The 25,245-nt window shown below is 41.1% G+C and overlaps 1 protein-coding gene across 2 annotated transcripts in view; it reads right to left on the bottom strand.

Annotated features, from left to right (window-relative positions):
- Positions 1–22,213, bottom strand: part of KLHL12 (kelch like family member 12) — a 31,385-nt gene extending 9,172 nt beyond the window's left edge. Inside the window, exons 1-6 of one of the 2 annotated variants that reach the window (XM_032422185.1) lie at positions 21,850–22,213; positions 19,277–19,510; positions 13,932–14,085; positions 12,633–12,850; positions 6,083–6,232; positions 4,541–4,655 (exon numbers count right to left, since the gene is read on the bottom strand). In XM_032422185.1, the coding sequence (XP_032278076.1) occupies positions 4,541–4,655; positions 6,083–6,232; positions 12,633–12,850; positions 13,932–14,085; positions 19,277–19,510; positions 21,850–22,008 (1,030 nt within the window). In that variant the 5' untranslated portion in view covers positions 22,009–22,213. Of the gene's footprint in view, positions 1–4,540; positions 4,656–6,082; positions 6,233–12,632; positions 12,851–13,931; positions 14,086–19,276; positions 19,511–21,375; positions 21,581–21,849 lie in introns of those variants that run through there. The other variant, XM_032422184.1, reaches the window with a different exon arrangement.
- Between the last annotated feature and the right edge of the window lie 3,032 nt (positions 22,214–25,245).

Here is a 25,245-nt window from a genome sequence, read left to right as displayed (position 1 = left end):
TCCTTACTTGCATATTAACCCCCATTGGTTAAAAAGATTTAGAAATTGTATTTCTTGTGATTATAAAACGTAAGTAAAATACATGCTCGCCGCTAAAAGAACTCAGAAAATATAGACAAGTATTATGAAAAATGTTTACCCATAGTTCCACAACATGAAGACACACCAAAATGTAAGAGATTATTCCCTCCCAGCCTTGTTTCTGAATATTTGTAAAACATTTATTATTATTTTTTTATGATTTTATTTTATTTTTTAAGTAATCTCTACATCCACAACCAATTTGGGGCTTGAACTCACAACCCTGAGATCAAGAGTTGCCCCCCCACCTGTTTATATTTAATTTTCCCAAGATAATAACAAAATCTTTTAATACAAAATTTTATTATTCTTAGGCATTTCAGGTGTTTGTAATTTGGGACTATAAACAATCACATATAGTCCTGTGATAAATACGCTTGAATATGAAATCCCAGTTATTTTCTTAAGACAGAAATGGGAGGGCTGCTGGGGTGAAGAACATGAACTTTATTTTTTATTTTTTTAAGATTTTATTTATTTATTTGACAGAGAGAGATATAGTGAGAGGGAACACAAGCAGGGGGGTTGGGAGAGGGAGAAGCAGGCTTCCTGCTGAGCAGGGAGCCCGATGCGGGACTCAATCCTAGGACCCTGGGATCATGACCTGAGCTGAAGGCGGATGCTTAATGACTGATCCACCCAGGCGCCCCAGAACATGAACTTTAAAAAAATCTTTTAATATACATTGTAAGACGGTGCCTGGAAACCTGCTTCTCCCTCTCCCACTCCCCCTGCTTGTGTTCATGCTCTCGCTGCGTCTCTCTCTGTCAAATAAATAAATAAAATCTTAAAAAATATATATATATACATTATAAGAGGAGCGCCTGGGTGGCTCAGTTGGTTAAGTGTATGCCTTCTGCTCAGGTCATGATCGCAGGGTCCTGGAATAGAGTTCCAAGATGGGCTCCCTGCTCAGCATGGAGTCAGCTTCTCCATCTGCCTCGACCACACCCTCCTCCCCCGCTTGTACGTGTGCTCACTCTCCCTCTCTCAAATAAATCTTTTTTAAAAAAATATACATTATGGCGTGCCTGGGTGGCTCAGTCATTAAGTGTCTGCCTTTGGCTCAGGTCATGATCCCAGGTCCTGGGATTGAGCCCCGCGGGAATCCTGCTTCTCCCTCTCCCACTCCTCCTGCTTGTGCTCCCTCTCTCGCTGTGTCTCTGTCAAATAAATAAATAAAATCTTAAAAAAAAAAAAAAAATATATATATATATATATATACACACATTGTAAGATTACTTTCTGAGGTTTAAACCAATTTATATTGCCATCTACACTATAAAATTGCCAATTCATCCTACTCTCTGTAGCTGGATATTGTTTTCTAATCTCTGGTGCTTTGGTAGACAAAAAATTGTATTTATTGTTTTAATTCTTACTTTATTACTAATAAGATTCTATTAGTAATTAGGTTGAATTTCCCCCTTTATATTTAGTAGTCAATTTTATTCCCTCCTCTGTGAATTGTACACTCAAGTCTTCAGTGTTTCTCTCATGTATTTTTATTATGAGCTCCTTATATATAAATGAGTTTAACTCTTTGCCGTGGTTGTAGCAAATCTACTTTCCTATTTGTCTTACAATGTTATGCATGATTTTTATTTAGTCAAATACACTGACCTTTTCCTTTGTGATTTCTTCTATTACTTTGTGCCTAGAAAGTCTTCCTCTCCCGGGAGAGCTCCTAAATGTTTCAAGGTCTTCAGACCCTAAGTTGGGGACAACTACTCTAACAAACTAATGTGAAAAGAGCTAGTGAAAGGAATGACTAGAAGGAAGCCTGTTTGTTCTCTGCCAATGAGTTGGGGGGGGGGGGGGAACTTGTTAAGTTAGGTTTTCTCTTTATCATGAAGAAAGTATGTCTAAAACACCTGACAAAAACAGTATGAAAAACCACATTAGTAGAACCGAGGCATCCTGACAATGCCATTGTCATTACTGGGGGCAGGAGTGCGAGTGGACTGTGGTGTGCTGTTCGAGGACTCTAGCAGATAGCCTGCAGGACTGCTAACATCTCAGCTTTCAGAGACTACATTTCCACATGTATTGATCTTTAGCTCAGAAAAGGAGACTGTGACAAATTAGAAATGGCAATTTCCACTGCATCTTCTGTGAAAAAGTAATAGGTAAAAGGTAAATAACTAAGACAAAATCCCCACCCATTATTTGGCATGCTATTTTTATGTAGCTGTAAATTTAATTTTCTAATGCTGTATGCAGAAGAATCATTATTCTGGTAGCTGGTTTAGCAATCTCTGTGAAGAGAAATGGTAGAAGACATGATGGTAGGAACAATTTACTTTTTTTTTTTTTGACAGAGAGAGACACAGTGATAGAGGGAACACAAGCAGGGGAAGTGGGAGAGGGAGAAGCAGGCCCCCGCAAAGCGGGGAGCCCGATGCGGGGCTCGATCCCAGGACCCTGGGATCATGACCTGAGCCGAAGGCAGACGCCTAACGACTGAGCCACCCAGGCGCCCCAGAACAATTTACTTCTAAGGCATTGACAAGGAGATGCTAAAATAAGAATCTAGTTGGAGACAGCTTCAGAATTTCTTTTACTGGCGCTTCTGAAAAATAATCTGACAACTCTAAGGGCATGTAGAATCATATTCTAATCTCTCAAGATCTTCTCTGTATTTCTAACATTTCTACACTGACCTACATTGACATAGTACTTATGCCATTAAAAAAATATAGGGGACAAATCATCATTCTACTTAAAGCGATCAGTAAACAGCTTAATTATCAATTAACACCTTCATATACATGAGTCCACAGTTAGATAAAAGTAGACAATAACAAAAAGAAAACACCACCCCATAGATCATTTATAACCTCCAAGAGTGGAATAGGGAGGACAGGAAACGGAAGTGAGGTAATATCTGAGTACTTACTACCTGTCAGCCTAAATGCCAGGCATCTTATATATACTATCCCATTTAATCTCCACAACAACCGACTGAAATAAGACATTAGTATCCTCATTTTATTTTATTTTTAAGATTTTATTTATTTATTTGACAGACAGAGACACAGCGAGAGAGGGAACACAAGCAGGGGGAATGGGAGAGGGAGAAGCAGGGGAGAAGCAGGCTTCCCGCTAAGCAGGGAGCCCGATGTGAGGGTCAATCCCAGGACCCTGGGATCATGACCTAAGCCGAAGGCAGACGCTTAACAACTGAGCCACCCAGGGGCCCCTAGTATCTTCATTTTAGAGGCAGAAGCACAGGCTCAGATAAATTGATATCTTACCCAAGGTCATACAACGGGTCACTGGTGGAGCTGTGATTTGAACCTAAATCTCTTTGCTAAAATAACAGCTAATGTAGGGCGCCTGGGTGGCTCAGTCGGTTAAGCGGCTGCCTTCGGCTCAGGTCATGGTCCCAGGGTCCTGGGATCGAGTCCCGCATCGGGCTCCCTGCTCTGCGGGGAGCCTGCTTCTCCCTCTCCATCTGCCTGCTTCTCTGCCTACTTGTGCTCTCTCTCTCTCTCTCTGTCAAATAAATAAATAAAATCTTTAAAAAAAAAATAAATAAATAACAGCTAATGTACACAGCACTTGTCATGTGCCAAGAACTGTCCTAAGCCTTTTACATAAATTACTTCATTTACTCTTCATAACAACCTTGGAGGTAAGAACTGTGATGATTCACACTTTACAAAGGAGGCAACTGAAACACAGAGAGGATGTTTCCTGCCAAAGTTAATATACCTAGTAAGTGGTAAGCTGGGATCTGCACCCACACAGTCTGGCTCCAGAGTCAAGGCTCTGAACTACTGCATGTCACCACCAAAACCCCTGTACTTTCAACTATGCTGCGCTCACGTACTTTATACCATACTGCTGCTTTTCCTTCCTCTTTTCATTCCAGAATGTCAAACTACTACGTGGCATTTGAAATAATTTCTAATTCACAAGACTCCAAAAATAGTGAAATAAAACTATTATTTATTTAAAAAAAATATTCTATTTATTTATTTGAGAGAGAGAGACAGAGGGAGCACAAGCAGGGGGAGCGGCAAGCAGAGGGAGAGGGAGAAGCAGGCTCTCCACTGAGCAGGGAGCCCGATGAGGGGCTGGATCCCAGGACCTGGGATCATGACCTGAGCTGAAGGCAGACGCTTAACCGACTGAGCCACCCAGGCGCCCCAGTGAAATAAAATTATAACTTACACTGCCTAATACTTGACAATTTAGAAAGTGTTTTTACATACTCTATTCCACTTAATCCTCTAAACAGTTATGTGAAATAGATAGGGAAGGTATCCTTGGTTTGTAGGAGAGCTCAGGGTGGTGAAGTGACTTGTCCAAGATGACACTATTACTAACAGGTTAAAAACAGGTCTGGAACAGGTCTTTGTACTTCTTCAGAATGTTTTTTTCAATTATATCATGCCACCTGGCAAGGGGCAGTTGAAATATATCCCTTCCTTCTGCCAAGATGCCAGCTTACCTAGACGAGCCCTCGTCCTGGGTCCCTGCATCTGACTTCGCAGTTCAGGCCTCAGATGAAACTTCTTTGCTTCATCAACTAGATCCCTGCACTGTAAACTACAGCGGATGAAAGGCTGAAACACAGCAGAGAGCAGAGTGAGCCACAGGGGCCATGTCTTTAATATACAAGTATAAATGGCACACATAAGAAATAACTTTTTGATCTAGAAAACCAGTTCCAGAAGGGCTGCTGGTAATAACTATGCAGTGGGCTTCCACAAATTAAGAAAACAGACAATATTACATGGTTCAAAAATCAAATGACATAAAAAGATATAGTGAGAAGTATTCTCTATCCGCCTCAGCACTAGGCATTAACTATTTTTGTTTGTACATCCTTCCAGTGATTACACAAACACAAGTAGGAAATAGCTAATAAAAATTTTAAGGGAAAACCAAAAGGCTTCTGTTAATTCCTGGGATGACAGGAAGAAGTAAATCTTGTCTGAAATAATTTCCCCAAGGTTCACAGCACTGTCACGATGCCTCTGTCTCCTCCTGACAGAGCTCTGTACTGGGCATCTGTCCGTCACATCCCTAGATTCACTCCCCATCCTTCTCCACTCTGCTCGCTGGCTTAGGAGACTGGCCTACATGAAGTATGTCGTAGGGTCCCTAGGCCCTCTGGCTTCTGGCTGGGCTCAACCAATGAGGAGCTCTAGAAGAGCTCAGAAGGAGAAGGGGAGTGAGGCCAGGCTCCCTCACTGCAGGGAGTGGTGAATTTGGGATTTCAGTCTCCTGAGTTGGACTCGAGAGTCTGCATTATGAATCACAATATAAAGAACAGACACGATGGCTATATGAGTTGTTAGAAATTACAAATATGAAAAAAAGTTTGACATGTGACACTAACCAGCCTGCAACTTTTCTAATATGACCTGGAAAACTGTATGTAGTTAACTCCCCAAGAGGTCTGGGGCTGGGCCAAAAGAAGGAATGCATTCACTGACCTGGGCTTTATCTATATGTTAAACAGCAGTATTCGCCCAAAGTATGGTCAGGGTAAATCAGTGATATATATGGTAAAAATTATGAAAACATACCACACACAAAGAACTTGGGTTGGAAAAACATTTTTATAAATAAACACAGTATAACCCAAATTGATATTAAAATGTATCAAACTACTTTCATGTTGATATCACGAGAGGTCAAAAATAGACTTGATAGGCAAAGCATCTTTTTCAGGGCAATTTGGAACAACTTATGTTTGATGGAGAAGGGGACATTTATCATCTCATGTTGCTTATGTAAAACACATAGGGACATATAAAACAAAAAGACAAGAAAACAGAAAATTAAACCACAGATTTCCATTTCCAGAAGGCTGACTTGCCAAGCAATTGTGTGGAGACTACCTAGCACCATCCTCTCTGGCATTCCTAGACAGGCTAACTTGGGAGGCTCTGTGCCTATATTAAAATAACCAATTTTGAGTACACAATACTAAGTTCCAAGAGATATTCAAGGTTTTGGATCCTGTGTGTTTTGCATGCCTTACCTCAGCATCTATTACGTCTGTGATGTACCTGGGGGTCAGCAGGGGCATCCGGACGTACTGTAGCAGGTCAGGCAAGGATTCTTCTCGCTCCTTCTTGGCATGCTTCACCCAGTTGATAACAGCTTCAAAGACGGGCTCTTCAGAATCCACCTACAAGTGTATAATTACACATCATGGAACCCTGCTTTTCCAATTATCTCACAATCTCAGAAAGTAACTGTGCTTACTTTCTCTTCCTTGTTCCCCATCCCCTACACCATTATTTCCTCCCTTCCAGAAATAGCTAAGCTCTTGGGAAAACAACCCTTGTCCCACACGACTCACTAAGACCAGCTAAAGAGCTGCAGTAAAATTGGGTAAAAAAATCTGAGACAGTGCCTAATAAACCATTAGTCACAAGTTGGCTTTTACTTCGGAAGTTTTTCCATTCCTGAATTTTTTTTTCTGGCCATTTTTGAAACTTTACAGGGGGAGGAGGAATCTGTTGCCCTATTCAAAACTGGCTTTTTTTTTTTTTCAAGTAAGCTCTATGCTCAATGTGGGGCATGAACTCACGACCCTGAGATCAAGAGTTGCTTGCTCTACCAACTGAACCAGGCAGGCACCCCCAAAATTGGCTCTAAAAATAACTTGTGTTTAAGGAAAGAAACAACAAATGTTGGAGAGGATGTGGAGAAAGGGGAACTGTCTTACACTGTTGGTGAGAATGCAAGTTGGTACAGCCACTTCGGAAAACAGTGTGGAGGTTCCGCAAAAAGTTAAAAATAGAGCTACCCTATGACCCAGCAATTGCACTACTGGGCATTTACCCCAAAGATACAGATGTAGTGAAAAGAAGGGCCACATGCACCCCAATGTTCATAGCAGCAATGTCCACAACAGCCAAACTGTGGAAGGAGCTGAGATGCCCTTCAACAGACGAATGGATAAAGAAGATGTGGTCCATATATTCAATGGAATATTACTCAGCCATCAGAAAGGATGAATACCCAACTTTTGCGTCAACATGGATGGAACTGGAGGAGATTATGCTAAGTGAAACAAGTCAAGCAGAGAAACTCAATTATCATATTGTTTCACTTATTTGTGGAACATAAGGAATACCATGGAGGACATTAGGAGAGGGAAGGGAAAAATGAAGGGGGGGGTGGAATTGGAGGAGATGAACCATGAGAGACTATGGACTCCAGGAAACAAACTGAGGGTTTTAGAGGGGAGTGGGGGTGGGGGGATGGGCCTGCCCGGTGATGGGTATTAAGGAGGGCACGTATTGCGTATAACACTGGGTGTTATACATAAACAATGAATCATGGAACACTACATCAAAAACTAATGATGTACTGTATGGTGACTAACATAACATAATAAATAAATAAACCAAACAAATAAATAAAAATTTTTATTTTTAGCAAAGCAAAAAAAGTAAAAAATAAAAAAAATAAAAATAACTTGTGTTCATTAAGTGCTGTCTAATGACCTCCAGGATTGCTCCCCAACTCCTCCATCCAAGCCTGTGAGGCAGGAACTTGTCTTACATCATTATGCTATAATGCTGCAGTTTCCAAATAATTGTTAATTAGCATCTGAACAATTACCATTTATCAGGCACTGTGCTTTGAGATGATATATATAATTAATCATTTGGGGAGTGTATCTGTTCTGAGATACCTTTTTCAGAATGTAACAGTGCCTAGATAAAGACATCATTCTGTGAACTTTTCCCAAGAACTGAAAATAGAGAAAATGTTTCAGAATATTCATTCATTGGATTTACCAAACACCTACTAAGTGCCAGGCCCAGGGCTGGAAGCTGGTTTTACACTGGTAACAAATTAGACATGAACTTTGCTTTTATGTGGGGAGATAACAGTAAAATGAACAATCCCACTTTGTCATTATATACCATGTAGGAAAAGTACAGGGGCTATGAGACAGAATAACATGAGATTTTCTAATTCAGACTGATGGGTCAGAAAAGGCCTCCCTGTAGAAGAAATACATTTCAATCTGATGGATGAGTAGCAGTTAGCCAGGAAGAGTGAGAAAGTACTCCAAGGCAAACAGAAGAGCACATGCAAAAACCCTAGAGCTGTACTGTCCAATATGGTAGCCACTAGCTATGTATGGCTATGTATATTTACATTAATTAAAATTAAGTTAAATTAAAAACTCAGCTTCTCAGTCACACTAGCCACATTTCAAGTGCTCAACAGCCCCACAAGGCAGGTGATTAGCAAACCGGACGGCATAACTATCGATCCTCCCCATCTTCACATGATGGTCTACTGGACAGCACTGTCCTAGAGCAAAAATCAACAGACTACAGGCTGGTGTAGTAGAATGAATGAGAAAGGGGAAGAATGGTAAAAGATCAAGCTGAAGAGGTAACCAGGGGCCAGCTCAGAGAGAGCATTAGAAGACTGGAATTTACTCTAACAGCAATGGGAAACCACTAAAAGGTTTCAACCAAGCTTGTGATATGATCATACTGATGTTTGTAAAGATTACCCTGACTACCATGGGTAGAACAGTGTAGAAGGACCAAGAGCTGGGATACTAGTTAGAGGCTCCTCTGGTACATTAGGCAAAAGGTGATGAGTGCTTCGGGGTGCCTGGGTGGCTTAGCTGATTGGGCGTCTGCCTTCGGCTTAGATCGTGATCCTCAGGGTCCTGGGATCAGGCCCTGCATCAGACTCCCTGCTCAGCGGAGAGTCTGCTTCACCCACTCCCCCTGCTTGTGCTCTCTTTCTCTCTGTCAAATAAATGAATAAAATTAAAAAAAAAAAAAAAAAAGCGATGGGTGCTTAGACTGTGGCAGTGGTGATAGAAATTTATGCAACAAATTTATGGGAGGTCACACTAACCCAGCCTACTGATGGATTAGATGCAGAGGAGTGTGCAGAAGGCTGTCCACAATTAAAAAAAAATTTTTTTTAAAGATAAGAATGACAAGCTAATAGTTGTAAACAGCTACATGCCAGGCTCTGATATATTTAGGTTTAAATTAGATTTATCAGTTTATAATAGGGTTTTTCAATCATGAGCAGAGATCCTTGATCTTACTGAAGACAGAATAAACTAGCATTGCAGAGAAACAGCTAAACTGGGAGGAAAAAACCCCTACATTAATGCTTCACTATGGAGAAAAATTTCCCCATAATAAATTTTCACAGAGAACTATTTATGTATCAGGCACTGATATTTAATGATCAGAATGACCCTATGCGCTAAGCATGACTATTATCTACAGAAGAGGAAACTGAAGATTAGTGGTTAGGTTAACATGTGTCACACGGCCAAAATAAATCCCAGGATGATTCTAAAGCCCATGGGTTTTTTTTTTTTTTTTTTTTTTGTTTTTTTTTACTTATTTGACAGAGAGAGAGAGAGAGCACAAGTAGGCAGAGTGGCAGGCAGAGGGAGAGGGAGAAGCAGGCTCCCCGCTGAGCAGGGAGCCGGACGTGGGGCTTGATCCCAGGACCCTGGGATCACGACCTGAGCCGAAGGCAGCCACTTAACCAACTGAGCCACCGAGGTGCCCCTAAGGCCCATGTTGTTTTAACCAGTACAATATACTGTTTCCCACTGTGTTATATACTATCGTTTTACATAATTAAGAGGAAGTACTAGTTGGGGAGTAAAACATCTGGTTCTTCTTTCTGGCTGGTATATGGAAGAGAAAAAAATGTGCCATCTGCTGTCTTTCCAGAAAAAAAGACAGTCTTGACAGAGGCTGAAGGAAGACTGTACAAAAGAGTTCTTAAACTCTTATCGTCTCAGTTTCTGAATAAAAAAGTTAGTCTTTTGCTCTCCCTGTTCCATTTAATTTTATTCCAAAGTTCACATAGTTCTAAAATAAATGATTGCTGTAACTGCTTGCTGATTTGGTCAATGAGAAACTAACTAGGCAACCTGCTCATAGTTTCTTGGAACAGAACAATCCGGAGCCAGTTTGCCCAGATATGAGGCCTGGTTCTACCACTTACTAGCTCTGGTATGATGGGTATCCTCAAAGCCTCAGTTTCTTCCTCTGAAAAATGGAGACACTTTTGAGAACTACATTAGATAAGATATACCAAGAATAGTACAATTAAAATGAGAAGTCCAGGGTACAGGGATTTTTATCTTTTTTGTCTAATCGGATTGCTGGCACATGGAACTGTTCTGGACACACCATTAAGCGCCCAATAAATATTTAATAAAGAAACCAATAGTAAATGCTGAGTAAGTTTTAGCTCTTTTATTATTATGTGCAGTGAACTTCAAGTCTATAGTACTCATTCTATTTACTATATTTTCTAATGTATGGATAAATCAAGAAAAATCAAGATATTCCAGCAAGTTACCAGTTTCCCAAGTCTGAAGAATGTGCCATTTGTCTATACCTGGCATTCTAGTGCATGGACACAATGTCCTACCACAGCAAGAGTGAGAACAAAACTTTAGCAAATACTTGGCTCAGTAACATTTGTAACAGCAGCTTCTCTGGACTAATATGACACCATGTCAAACTAAAATGATTCCTCTTTAGTTGGAAACAATGTCACCAATGCGCCCTCATCAATTTTCCCTCAGGAAAGTCAGTAGGGAGGGGCACCTGGGTGGCTCAGTCGGTTAAGCATCTGCCTTCAGCTCAGGTCAGGATCCCAGCGTCTTGGGATCAAGTCCCCCATCGGGCTCCATGCTCAGCAGGGAGCCTGCTTCTCCCTCTGCTTGCCTGCCTACTTGTTATCTCTCTTTCTCTGTGTCAAATAAATAAATAAAAATCTTCAAAAAAAAAAAAAAAGTCAGTAGGGTAAGACAAAAAGAAAAAGTTGGCTAAAATTTTGATAAGAAACATTCTGAAGACTATTATATTACATAAAAATGCTAGTTTTAATAAAATAAATTAGTTATCATTGCATTTACAAAAGTGTATTATAGGATTTCTTTAGCAAATTCCTTCTATAGCACTTAGAAAATTCATCAGACTTTGATTCTTTTTAATATTAAAATGAGGTGCCACTAACTTCTGGGAATCCACTAATTCAAAATTCATTTATTATTATTATCTAAGGAGAGTGAGAGGAAAAAATGAACTCTTAGCTTTCCTAGAGAATTGGATTTCTCCTGACTGGAGGAAACAAAACCTAACAGATGGACTTCTATCCTACCACTTGGCTCTGCTAGGCATTTTCTAGGGGCTACTAACCAGAGAATTCAACCTCTGGGAATTAATGCCTTGGGCTTCAGAGACATCTATAGCCTATATTGGACTTCTCACTCCAATTGTCAGCCTAACTACAGATCTCTATGCAATAAAAACTCTGCTGAACTACTGGCACCATGATTTAGCATTAGGATTTACTAAGATCCTTCTTGCTGGGGTAAGTCACTGAACCCTTGCCCGCCCACAGGTAGTTTCCCCTCTGCTAGGTGAAAAACAACTCCCTCAAGGGGAGTTCATATGTCCCTTCTTCCCACTCCCTCATATACCCATTAGGCACTTATCATCTGCCTCCTGCTTTGATCACCAACCTTTTTTCACTTCCTTTCTGATCCACTTCCTTTTTGATCTAATTTTAACTTAGAAGGTTTAATTCTTTTTTCTAATTTCTTCACTTTGAATAAGTTCATTATTCTCATTATACTAAGTTTTGTCTTTTTGTCTGTCTCTACCACTACACACTGTGAATTACTGAAAACAACTGTATCTTCCTCACTTTTGGATCCATAGCACCTGGCAAATATAGTTTGAGAATATCTACTGCTGTAGAGTAGAAACTCTCAATAAATGTTTGTAAAATGAGTGAATGAGTAATAGAGAAGTGTTCTACAGAAATCTACTTTATTTCCAATTTCTGCTTATTCCACACACTCTTTAATAGTGACTCTTGGGACACCTGGGTGGCTCAGTTGGTTAAGCGTCTGCCTTTGGCTTGGGTTGTGATCCCAGGGTCCTGGGATCGAGCCCCACATGAGGCTCCCTGCTCAGCGGGGAGCCTGCTTCTCCCTCTGCCTGCTGCTCCCCCTGCTTGTGCTCTCTCTTTCTCTCTCTCGCTCTCTGGCAAATAAATAAATAAAATCTTAAAAAATAAATAGTCAGGGTGCCTGGGTGGCTCAGTCATTAAGCGTCTGCCTTCGGCTTGGGTCATGATCCCAGGGTCCTGGGATCAAGCCCCGCATTGGGCTCTCTGCTCAGCAGGAAGTCTGCTTCTCCCTCTCCCACTCCCCCTGCTTGTGTTCCCTCTCTCGATGTCTCTCTCTGTCAAATAAATAAAATCTTTAAAAAAAAAGTCAGTTGTAAGACATCAGAGAAACACTAAAAAAAAAAAAAACAGTGACTCTTAACCATTGGGATCATACACTGAGGAAGGTGGCTCACTCCCTCCCATAAAAGTGCAAATAAATTTGGCATATAATTTCAGGGCATTGAGTGAAACCTTTGGAGCCAATATTGACACTTGATTAAGACGCCCTGCTACAAAAACACAGTAATTCCACCTTGTTTTTCCCAAGTTCTGTAATGGCCCAGTCTTAAAGAAACCCGAATACCAAGCCAAATTTGTACCTGAATTTCATCACACTTGATTAACTTTTCCACCTCTCCTTGACTTAGAAGAATGAATTCTTCATGCTGTACCACTTCAGGAAAATGCTTCTGGCTAAAAACCTCAGCTGCTTGCATCAGGTCAACACAATTGTGAGTTTCAGCAAAATCCCTGATACCCAGGCAATTGGAGGGGTCCAACTGACTTTCTAAGAACTCACAGCAGGCTTGCTTCACACCTAGGACAAACACAGACAATGAACACTTCACGGTACTTGACCAGGTGTGAACCGGTCTACATTCTTGGATCGAGATGTCTTCTCTACACGGTAACAGAGGAATCCTGGCTCAACACCTGGTGATCAGATTAGAAATTTTATGCTTAAGGAATTCAAATGCAATTTCTGTCTTATGTGCTATGTGACCTTCAAAGAAGGCCTTTACAACTATGTGTCTGTTTCAGCTTTAAAATAAGTATAGCAAGACAAATTGTTTCGATGGACACTGGCACAATTAAACAAAAATACCTATAAAACTCTTGGGAATCAAGCTTTTATAAAACCAATCACAATTTAACATAATGTACCTAAATTTCTACTCCATATGCAAACTTACTGACAGACTCCTACGAAGGAAAAGTAAAAGATACTAACACCAATCTCTTATTTCTCTAATTGACAAGTTCAGAGTATAAATCTAACTTTACAGCTGTGCACTAATGCAAAAGCTTCACACTGTTTTCAATCATGTATTAAAAAGTGAAAATTTTCAACCATGTGTTTGGAAAAACTGAAAATCACAGAAACATCAGAGCAGGTTAAGAAAGACGGACTGGGAACAGCAATATTTAATCTTGTGAAAACATTATATACTTTCATTTTTGTATGTCAATTTAAATTTTCAACAGATAATTTACATGATTGAAAAATTAGAAGTACAAAAGGGTTTGCCATGAATAATCCCCCAGGCTCCCTATCCACCTGGCCATCTAGTTCCTTTCCATGTAGCCTATGAATAATATCAGTCTCCTGTGTTTCCCTGTAGAGTTACTGTGTATATATATGTAAGAAAATACGTCTATAATCCCCTCTTCTATTTTTTAAAAAACATAAAAGGTGTAAATGCTCTCTTCAGAAGAGCCAAACACTCACATGCGGAGAGGCTCTTTGATACTGCGACTGAAATCTGATCTTCTGTGCCACAGGCAGTAAACATGAGTGCCCATGGTCTGTCTCCATAATCTTTAGGATTAAGTTTACATCACTAATTTTAAACATTTCCAAGGCTACCTTAGCACGACAGCAACTTTAACATCTGTACCTTTCAGCTGGAGCAGACAGGCTGCAGGCAGCAGTTCCTGCACGTTCTCCACTGTCACATGTACGGTTTCAGTGTACACAAAGTCCAACAGAATTTCCATGGTAGAAGCAGTTAAACCTTGAATATCAACATAAGGTTTCCCCTTCTCTGAAAGCTGAAAATTCAAAGGGTATGAAATAATGGTGGTTATAATTCCACGAGATGAAGGCAGAATCTCATATCCAAGAGCTTGAAGGGATGTTAACATTAATTGAATACACAGCTTTAAAAAATTATGGTCTAATTTGTTTGATTTGTATAAAGCAAATATGGCATATATTTGTAGCTTTTCAAATTGGGGGCAGCTGTATGTAACCCAAGAGCACACAATGAGGTGACACCTTGGGATATCAATTTTACCAGTGAATAATTTAAAACTCTGCTTTCATAATAAAACATAGATCTATTACAGAATAGAATGCAAAAATTCCGTGAACATACTACTGGTGTCCCTCAGCTTTTAAAACACAAAATTTCAACGAAATTTCATGCTTGTGGAGGACCCTGTGGCTTACAGCTCCAGACCCTCCAAGATTACTCAGTATTGTTCTATTTGTCCTTAGACTACATTTGGCAATGACGAAACATGCAAGTCATCTTAAGGGGCCTTCTACTGTGACACTGAACATAACTAGTTTGATACTTTTTTTTTTTTTAAAGATTTTATTTATTTATTTGACAGAGAGAGACAGTGAGAGAGGGAACACAAGCAGGAGGAGTGAGAGAGGGAGAAGCAGGCTTCCCGCTGAGCAGGGAGCCTGATGCGGGGCTTGATCCTAGGACCGTGAGATCACGACCTGAACCGAAGGCAGACGCTTAATGACTGAGCTACCCAGGCGCCCCTGTTTGATACTTTTTCAAAATAATGGATCGAGTCTATTTCGGGATTACTGAATTGTTAGTGGCTTATTTAGTCCAGAATATATCCTTAGAGTAATGGGTATCGAAGAGGCCAGATAATCATAGAAAACTGTTGACTAAGAGTGGAAATCTTCAGTTTTACAGAACAGTAAACTACCTGAAAATTGATTGCCTTATGAAACTTTTATTACATCTGAACCTTAGTTAGAAATTCAAATTATTCACAAAACTCCAGTGCACTTTCATTACAAACTAAATGTCTTTATCAGCTTTGATTTCTCCATCAGCCCAAAATAATAATAAAAAAGTATTCTCTACCAAGGCCAATAACAAAATCAATCCCTAACATTAAAAATGTCACTAGTACATCATTTTGGAAAAATGTTTTATTAACATTGCACATAGTAAAGATATTTGCAAAGAGAAATATGTAAGTACATCTATTCCAGAAATTTCTTATTCAACAAACCATATTCTCATCAAATAACTATTTTTTAAATATGAAAATATTTCACTATTTATTGACTCAGAGCAAGTTATAGTATCATTTCACATTTATATTTGCTTTATAATTTTTCCAAGTGCTTCTTTTTTTTTTTTTTAATTTTTTTTATTGTTATGTTAATCCCCGTACATTACATCATTAGTTTTAGATATAGTGTTCCATGATTCATTGTTTGTGCATAACACCCAGTGCTCCATGCAGAACGTGCCCTCCTCAATACCCATCACCAGGCTAACCCATCCTCCCACCCCCCTCCCCTCTAGAACCCTCAGTTTGTTTTTCAGAGTCCATCGTCTCTCATGGTTCTTCTCCCCCTCCGATTTCCCCCCCTTCATTCTTCCCCTCCTGCTACATTCTTCTTCTTTTTTTCTTTCTTAACATATATTGCATTATTTGTTTCAGAGGTACAGATCTGAGATTCAACAGTCCTGCACAATTCACAACGCTTACCAGAACACATACCCTCCCCAGTGTCCATCACCCAGTCACCCCACCCCTCCCACCCCACCCCCCACTCCAGCAACCCTCAGTTTGTTTCCTGAGATTAAGAATTCTTCATATCAGTGAGGTCATATGATACATGTCTTTCTCTGTTTGACTTATTTCGCTCAGCACCAAGTGCTTCTTATTTACTATTATTTCACCTAATTCTCACAGCAACCTGCTAAGGATTTAGAGGTCTGGTATTATTCCCATTCAAAGAAGTTATGTGACTTAACCAAGGTATCTTAACTAGTAAGAGACAGCTAAAACTCAGGTCCTTTCGTCTCACTCAAATGATCTTTCCGTTGGACCACATTCGAGGAGCGTTTCAGGGCCGGAAGAGAATAATGAAACCATGTAGTTCAACTACTTTATTTTAAAGATCAACCCAGTGAAGTTAGATGGTTGTCATGGTTCATGCAGCATTGCTAAGAGAACTGAGCCTAGGACCCAGATCTCTGGACCCTCTCCTTTGTATCAATTACTCTTAAAAATAAAGACAAAACCATCTGGCATTTTCTTGCCTAATACCAGTTTTTAAAGAAAGACTATAAAATAATCCCTGATGAGAAAAAAGAAAGAATTCTTTTATAGAACTCCATACCAATTTCAATGTGCAGAGAGAGTAAAGACAGACTAATTTTCCTCGAGCTGACAAAGAACAGGATGTACAATATATAATTAGTAGTCAGCAGTCCTGATCCATTAGTACTTCATGCTCAGCAGCTGCTGAGAGAACCTTCCTTACCCAGTTAAATGCCAACTGCTTCTGATGCTCTCGGGCAGATAGTTTTTCTGGAGGACAATATAGGACATGATCTATGATGTTATATTACACAAGAGCATTTTAAAATTAGCCTGAATTAGCAGGAATGATCTGTCAGGTTTCCATGTTTTTCCTACCAGCCATGTGACCGAGCTTTGGCTCAGAGCATCATAAACTCTTTTGGCTTTGAAATTATAGAATATAAAAAAATCCACATATCAGAGGCTGAAGAAGCACAGTAGTTAAAATTTGTATAAAGCAATACAGCATATATTCACAGCTTTTCAAATATGGCATATATTGTTTAGGTTTAGAGTCAGAAAATTTAGGAATAAACCCCATCTCTAGCATTTATAAGCCGTGTGACCTAAGGCAAGTCATTTAATATCTGAGACCTTGTTTCTTCATTTGTAAAATGAGATGGTAACATCTAACCCTACGGTGAATGACATATAGCCATCACTCTCCTATTCAGATCCAATGGCAAAATCTTCACTAAGGTGATGAGATTAACTAAATACTGATGGTTAAAAAAAATTTTTTTTTTTAAGATTTTATTGAGAGAGAGCACACGCATGAGCAGCGGGGAGAGGGAGAAGCAGGCTCCCCTCAGAGCAGGGAGCCCGACGTGGGGCTCGATCCCAGGACCCGGGGATCATGACTTGAGCCTAAGGCAGACGCTTAACCGACTGAGCCACCCAGGTAACCCCCCCCCGCTTTTTTATTTTTAAAGGAGTGCGTGGGTGACTCAGTTAGTTAAGCCTACGACTGTTGATTTCGGCTCAGGTCATGATCTAAGGGTCGTGAGATTGAGCCCTGCGTCGGGCTCCCCGCTAGACATGTAGCCTGCTTAAGATTCTCTCTCTCCGTCCCTCTGCCCCCTCCCCGATCCCTGCTCATGTGCTCTCTTAAAAAATTTTTTTTGAAAATAGCGTTTTTTAAAAATAATGTTAACATAATGAGATATTTCAGGCATATGTATAAGCAGAGATACATGATATAATACACATTGGTGTACTCTCACTCAAGCTTAAAAAAATTCAAGAGCCTGGGTGGCTCGTAGGTTAAGCATCCAATTCCTGATTTCTTGATTTTGGCTCAGGTCATGATCTCAGGGTTGTGAGATCGAGCCCTGTGACAGGCTCCATGCTCAGGCTTCCCTTCTCCCTCTGTCTTTACCCGCCCCCTGCACCCTGCTCTTGCACTCTCTCTTTCACTCTAAAATAAATAAATCTTTAAAAAAATTTCAAGATAATTGATTTAAAATGTAAAAATCAGACTTGAGATTTTTGAAAAATAAAAAAGCTGCAGTGCTCTCTGCTGTCTGGCTTTCTAAGAGCACTTCACAATATATTCAACAGCCCTACTCTTCATTTTAAGTATTCTGCCAATTACTAAAGCAGTCTTTTTTTTAAAGATTTATTTATTTGAGGAGGGGAGGGGCAGAGGGAGAGATTCTTCAAGCAGACTCCCAGCTGAGTGGAGGGGAGCAGGAGGGGAGGCGGACTCCATCTCACACCCATGATATCACAACCTGAGCTGAAACCAAGAGTTGGACACAACCAGCTGAGCCACCCAGGCGCCCCTAAAGCAGTCTCTTTCATTCTTCTCTCTCTTTTTAAAAGATTCTACTTATTTATTTGACAGAGAAAGGGGGAGAGAGAGCCGCACAGGGAGAGGTAGGGCAGAGGCAGAGGGAGAGGGAGAAGCAGGCTCCCCGCTGAGCAGGGAGCCTGATGCGGGGCTCGATCCCAGGACCCCGATGCGGGGCTCGATCCCAGGACCCCGGGATCATGACCTGAGCCGAAGGCAGACGCCTAGCCAACTGAGCCACCCAGGCGCCCAAGCAGTCTTTTTTTTTTTTTTTTTTGACAGAGAGAGACACAGTGAGAGAGGGAACACAAGCAGTGGGAGAGGGAGAAACAGGCTTCTCGCCGAGCAGGGAGCCCGATGTGGGGCTCAATCCCAGGACCCTGGGATCATGACCTGAGCCGAAGGCAGACGCTTAACGACTGAGCCACCCAGGCGCCCCTGAAGCAGTCTTTCTTAATACCTATAAGCACCTTTTTTCTTGTCGAATCAACCTTTTCCTTAGTCCCTTTAACTGCTTATACTCCACAGTCAGCATCTTTTTCCAAGTTATACTCCATATACCTATACAGTCATGAAGTCATTTATTAAGTCCTCCTCCTCTCATATGAAATTACTCTAAATCTACATTGGCAGAATGAATGTTGATTTTCTTCATATATTATTCGGTGGAGTTGGATGAGGACTGAATCCTACTCTTCTTTCCCTCCCTCCCCCTTATCTTCCTAGAATTCACTTTAAAATCTTAGACTTTAGAAGGAAAAAAAAAAAACAGGAAAACAAATTTTAAAAGTAAAATCCAGTAGCTGACATTTGTGTTTTACCACATGCCAGACACTGTTCTAAACACTTCATATGTGATTTTCTCAAATAATTGTCACAATAACCATATGTGACTGCAATTGCTAGTACCCCTAATTTAGAGATGAGGAAACTAAGACATAGTCTAAAGGCAGATTTTGATCAGAGTCTGTCCACTGAACCACCACACTACAGAAATTCACCATTATATCAAACTTTTACTATTTTATTCAATGAAATGAGACAACTACAAGGTTATAAGTGTGAATTTCATTTGTGAGGCATTAACTTACCACTTACCTCACTAGTGAACATGGCGCAGAAGTAATCGCTACAGGCAGCTAGCACAATCCGATGGGCAGGGAAGTCTTTCTGCTCTACTCTCAAAGTCACATCACAGAGGGTATTGCTCTTCCGGAGAGAGTTCATCGAATTGAGGATGGATTTAGCGTGAGTATTTGTCATTATGTCTTTGGGGGCCATAATGCCTCCCATCAAGCAATATGGAGAAAGAATGAAAGGGGTCCTTGGATTCTGCAAGTACAAGAGAAAAAAACCCAGAGCACACTTGAAGGATGAGGAAAATTAAACATATTCAATTACCTATACAAATAAGGAGGCTTCCTCAGACCCAAACACAAGTAGAGAGTACTCCTATTACTGGTCTTACCACAACAATCTAACCACAAACCCAAGTAAAAGCAATCTCTTCTTCCTCCAAATTCCAACATCGAATGCCCCTGCCACTTGACATTTATTATAATCAATACTCAACTGTACTGTAAATAGAAAAAAAACCACACATACCTTGCGTATCTTCACAATGCTGTCATAGTCTCAAATGATAAAATGAAAAGATAAAACTTCCTAAAGGTGTGATATCACTATTACTTAATATCCATAAATAGATTAAGTAGGTATTTAGAGGATAGGATTCTGTTTTATATATATTTTTCCTATCCTAGCAGGTGTACCTTAAATGTTTAGAAATCAAATGTAAGAAAAGAAAAATTGTGTATTCAACTTAGAGCAATAAAGGCCAGAGGCAGTGAAAATGAACTTTTTTCTAAAGAAGTAAGCAAAGAATTATTATGACTTCCAAATATCTCTGGATTTCTTCTTAAAAATGACATTTCAAATGAGGACCCAATACCTACCCTGAATAATGCAAACACTGCAAGCTTACCTATGGACTTTCACGTGATTAAGTTATTGAAGCTCTTCTACAGAAGGGTCTTCCTACTCTACATTAGTAGTAAACATCCAGTAGTAATTCCTCTACACTGAAACCAAGAGCCTAATTATTAGGAAAGAAACCTATTAAAATTCCACTACTGATTTTACTGCCATAGCCAATCACTTGCAAAGTTCACTTGTATGCAGCAATTAAAAAAACTCAGTAATACATTACATATTAAAAAAAAAACCCAATGTACTTTTTACTCTCTTGATTATTGACAGGCTTTAGTGCCTTTTTTTTTTCTTTTTTTGTTTCAAGGACAATTTCTGGGGAATGAAATGGGATGGTTATTAAGAAAGTCTTATTTGGAATCTATAATCTTCTGAAATAATCTAAGGGGGAAAAAAATCAAACAATGATCTTCAAGAGTCCACAACTCACAACCGTAATTTTTGAATAGCACGAACGAGATCCTAAATTCTCATCTACTTCTATATACAGTTAGCATTATTCTTTTATAAGCACTCTAGAGATAATCTCTCCAACAACCTGCAACATCCATTTTACAGAATAGGAGGTGATTCACCAAAGCATATGACGTTTTTCAAAAAGATTTTCCTTAAGTCTATTTACTTCCAATTCTGAAGATGTAAGAAAAGTCTGAACAGATGCCCATTTACTGTGAAGATTTTTTGAGGAGTTACCACAGGGCTCAGCGTAGGACTGGGTTTTACAGTTTCAGTGTCAAAACCGACAGTAACCTTAATTCAGTGTAGTCTTCCTCCTTGGGGACTCCTGCCTCATCAGGCAAAATCTCAGCCCTGTCTTTCACTCTCACATTTTTGGAACTTCCGTTAACATCTGAATAGAGGGGTTCCACCACGGAAGATTCGGGGAGGGGGCGAGAGCGGAAAGGTGTCAAATTCTAGAAAGACTAAATTCCAGGTGGGAGAAGGAAAGACAGTCTCCCCTCCTGACAACACCGGGAACAGCGCGGGCAGCTCCAGGTGGAGGTCCTGGAGGGGCGCGGTCAGGGAGGGGATGAGAGGAGGGCGCTCCAGGCCAGGAGCGCCCCCGGCCCCGCAAGCCTCCCTCCGCTCACCCGCGTCTCTGCGTTCCACCCCGGAGGGAGTCGATGGATGGGGGAAGGGCCGTAACCGGGAGCCGGGAGCTAGGAAGGGAAGAGCAGAGCTGCCCGCCACCGCCTCCTGCGACTCACCTCCGCTCGCGGGCCCACTCAGCCACGCCGGGCCTGTTCCCCGCCCGTGAGAATTGGGTGGGGCGCGGGGCCAGCAGGCGGCTCAGGAGGAGCCTAAGCGCCGCCGCCGCCGCCCCGACCCGAAGGCTCTGGAGCCGTCACCGTGGTCTTCCAGGATCTCGCCTCCGCGGCCGCGCGACGTGATGACGTAATGCAACTCGAGGCCCGCCCTCCTCCCTGCACCGGGCTGCATCACGTGGGGAGGAGGCGTCACGTGACCTTCAGGTACCTGGGTGCCGGGCTTCCGCCCACTTAGAGAAGGGCAGAGAGAAAAGGTGGGGCAGGGTGGGGTCCGGCAGGGAGGGGCGGGGTGTACAGTGCTCTTGCCGCGTGATTGGCTGAGATCAGATTCTGTCCCAGTCTCCCGAGATCCGGCAGATTGACCGGATTCCACATTTCTAAACTAAGGAGCTGGTTGCGGGAGGTATGTTTTACCTGCCGGGTATTCAGGAACCCTCTCGCTTCGATAAAGCCCAGGGGGGCTTCAAATTTCTTCACGTCCATTGTCCACAACGGCCGTTTCCCCCGGACCATGGCTGTGGGGAGAATCCTCTGAGCCCTGCGATCCACTGACCTCAGCATTCTCTGCATCATAATGGGGCCTATTATCACCCTTGAGGTGGTTCTCTACTTCTTGCAGTGCAGGACAATGCAGTGGAAGGAACTTGTGGTCACTAGGAGTTGGACGTTGTGAGGGAAATTGCAAAGGATCATATGGGAAGTCCCAGTAGTCATCATTTCCCCTCTTTCTCTTCTGCTGACTTTTCACCAGCTCGCGGGTGCTGAGTGTTCAATTTAGTAATTGTGCTTCTAGTTGATTTTGGCACACTTCTCTTAGTGGTTCAGAGGGGAATGAGGAACTATCAACTTCCGTGAATGTCCAAACTATTTCTGATGATACAGTACTTCCCCCTTATCCAGGGGGCTTATGTTCCAAGGCCCCCAGGGGATGCCTGAAACCATGGATAAATGAATAATAACACTATTTATGCTATGTTTTTTACTATACATATGTATCATGAAGTTTAATCGTTAAGTTAGGCATAGTAAAAAATCAACAACAATAATAAAACAGACTATACCAATACACTAAAATAAAAGTTGTGTGAATGTGGTCTCTCTCTCTAAAATTATTGTGCTGTATCCACCCTTCTCCTGATGATGTGAGATGATAAAATGCCTACATTGATGGGATGAAGTGAAACATGAATCCCATGTTTTCCAGATGCAAAATAGCACATGATGTAGACACTATGACAGTGTTAGGCTACCCACTGACCTGGCAATATGTCCAGGGGATCATCCGGTTCCAGATAGCAGTGACTACTGGTAACTGAAATTGTGGAGAAGGGAGAACCACTGTACTGTTTTCCTTTGCAGGACCTTTGATTTATGGATAATAAAATGATAACCAAGTGGGTAGCAATCTAATTTTACATGGTGTTTCCATCTTTTATATCATCTCTCTCTGATCTAAAAGTATCCCTGATTGGGCCACCTGGGTAGCTCAGTCGATTAAGCATCCAACTCTTGGTTTTGGCTTAAGTAGTGATCTCATGAATCATGAGATTGAGCTCCACCTCGGGTTTGGTGCTCAGCAGGGAGTCTGCTTGAAGATTCTCTCCATCTGCCAACCCCCCTCCCCCGCCCCGCTTCTTGCTTGCGTGCACGCGCTGTCTCACAAATGAATGATCTTAAAGTATCTCTGATTTACACATTGTGGTGGGCAAGCAGGATTGGCACAAGTTCTATTGGGGGTATTTGGGAAAAGTGAACCAAAATGATGACTGAAGATAACTTTAACTGAGTGATTTTCATAAATTTATCCCTCATATAGACTCATGCACATGTAAAATGATGTGTGCACCAGGTTGTCTGTAGATTAGATTGAAAACAAACTTAACATACATTGTAGGGAACTGCTTCAGTAAGTGTGGAACATCCATACAATACAATATCATGAAGTTGTGAACAGTGTGTATAGGTTGCTATTATTTGTGTAAAACTTTGGGGAAATATTAATATTCATATTTGCCTGTATATGTACAAAATGCATCTGGAAAGACACAAAATGTTGGTTTCTTTGGAGTGAGGAACTGGTTAGTCATGAGATAGGGTGGAAAGGAGATTTTTCCCTCTATAACTTGTGCCTTTTGAACTTTTCATCATGGGGATTAAAAATATGTCCAATTTAAATAAAAAGTAAAAATAGGGGCACCTGCCTGGCTCAGTCAGTGGAGTGTGCAACCCATGATCTTGGGGTGGTGAGTTTGAGCCCCACATTGGGTGTAGAGATTAAAAATAAAAACTTTAAAAAAGGAAAGTAAAAATAATCCCGTGTTTTCCAGATGCAAAATAGCACTTTAATGATATTGCCTAATTCCTTTCTGCTAAATTGAGAATTTTTCATGATGTGAGAGGGAACTTAAAAAAAAAAGTGGCTTTGTTTAGAATATGCTCACACTTTTCCCAGAGAATAAAAGATGGAGAAACTGCTAGCAAAAAAGCCAGAAGACTGAGGGAATTAGTTCAGGCTTACCCTACTTTCTTCAGGGATATAGTCTCAGCATGTTTTGGGTCTTTAAGTCATGGGGACACTATCCTTTCCCCACAAGAATATTTCTAGTCATTTGGATAACTGACCTGAAACCCTACAGCCCAAACTTATTCTGACTTTTTTAGGCCCATTCTGGAGGGCTAGGGCTGGATAGGGTGAGTCAGTCAGTCCAGTTCCATACATCATCCTGCCTTTATGGTTTGGGTATTTATATTAAAGGGTTTCAGGAACGGAAGACAAAGAATTGGCCTTGGAACTCTAGATCAAGTACATAGAATATAGGTTGAATCTCTAAAACCAGCTAGGCAGGATACATTGCATTTTTGCACCACCGGAGCATGGCAGACAAGAGAATGTACCTCTTAATTATTCACTGAATGTGATCAAAGCAGGGCCCTAGCCACTGCTTTGAAATTCATCACTGAGTTTGCACCCAGGTCAAGTCTCCCAAGGGCTGTTTCCTGCCCCTTGCTGGGGATAGGAGAGATGCTAAGGCAGACCCTTTCTAGGGGAAATGGGACTCGGTTGTCAGGGGACTTTGGGTCAAGGCCTTCTCCCAAACAAAGGGCTTTGCTGAACCTTTTTTTAGATGGCAAGGCAGTCTAGGACACTTCTCCCAACCTTCTCTCCCTCTTTCCTTCAGTGGGGGTCAGACCTGCATCACAGCCTCATGGCTCTCCGTGCCTTCTCTGGCTCCCTTTATATTTTCTTTTACATAAAAGCATTTCCCCTAATGAAATCCTTGTATACTTAATTTCATCTTGGAGAATGCTTCTGTGAGGACCAGACTGACAGAGCGTTCAAGAATTTCTTTAGATCTTGGGCGCCTGGGTGGCTCAGTTGGTTAAGCAACTGCCTTCGGCTCAGTTCATGATTCTGGAGTCCCGGGATCGAGTACCGCATCGGGCTCCCTGCTCAGCAGGGAGTCTGCTTCTCCCTCTGACCCTCCTCCCTCTCATGCTCTCTGTCTCCCATTCTCTCTCTCAGATAAATAAAATCTTAAAAAAAAAAAAAAAGGAATTTCTTTAGATCTTATCCATTTGTAATAATTTAAGAGTTTACTAATGTTCCCAGAGTTCTATGTTTAAATTGAAAATGGATGTTCTAAGGATAGAGATAAGTTAGTCTCTGTCCTAATTTTTAATTTATTGATAGGAAAGGGCTAGAGTCTGATTCTTAGCTTTTAGTCTTGGCCTTTCTTTAATCAGAGCTTGGCAGTGTTTTGCCATCATTTACTTGTTTTCCTCTAGTGTCTACTATACAGCAGGTCCTGA

The sequence above is a fragment of the Phoca vitulina genome, unplaced genomic scaffold (assembly GCF_004348235.1).
Source record: "Phoca vitulina isolate PV1807 unplaced genomic scaffold, GSC_HSeal_1.0 scaffold26, whole genome shotgun sequence".
Lineage (NCBI taxonomy): Eukaryota > Metazoa > Chordata > Mammalia > Carnivora > Phocidae > Phoca > Phoca vitulina.
This window is presented reverse-complemented; position numbering and strand designations above follow the sequence as displayed.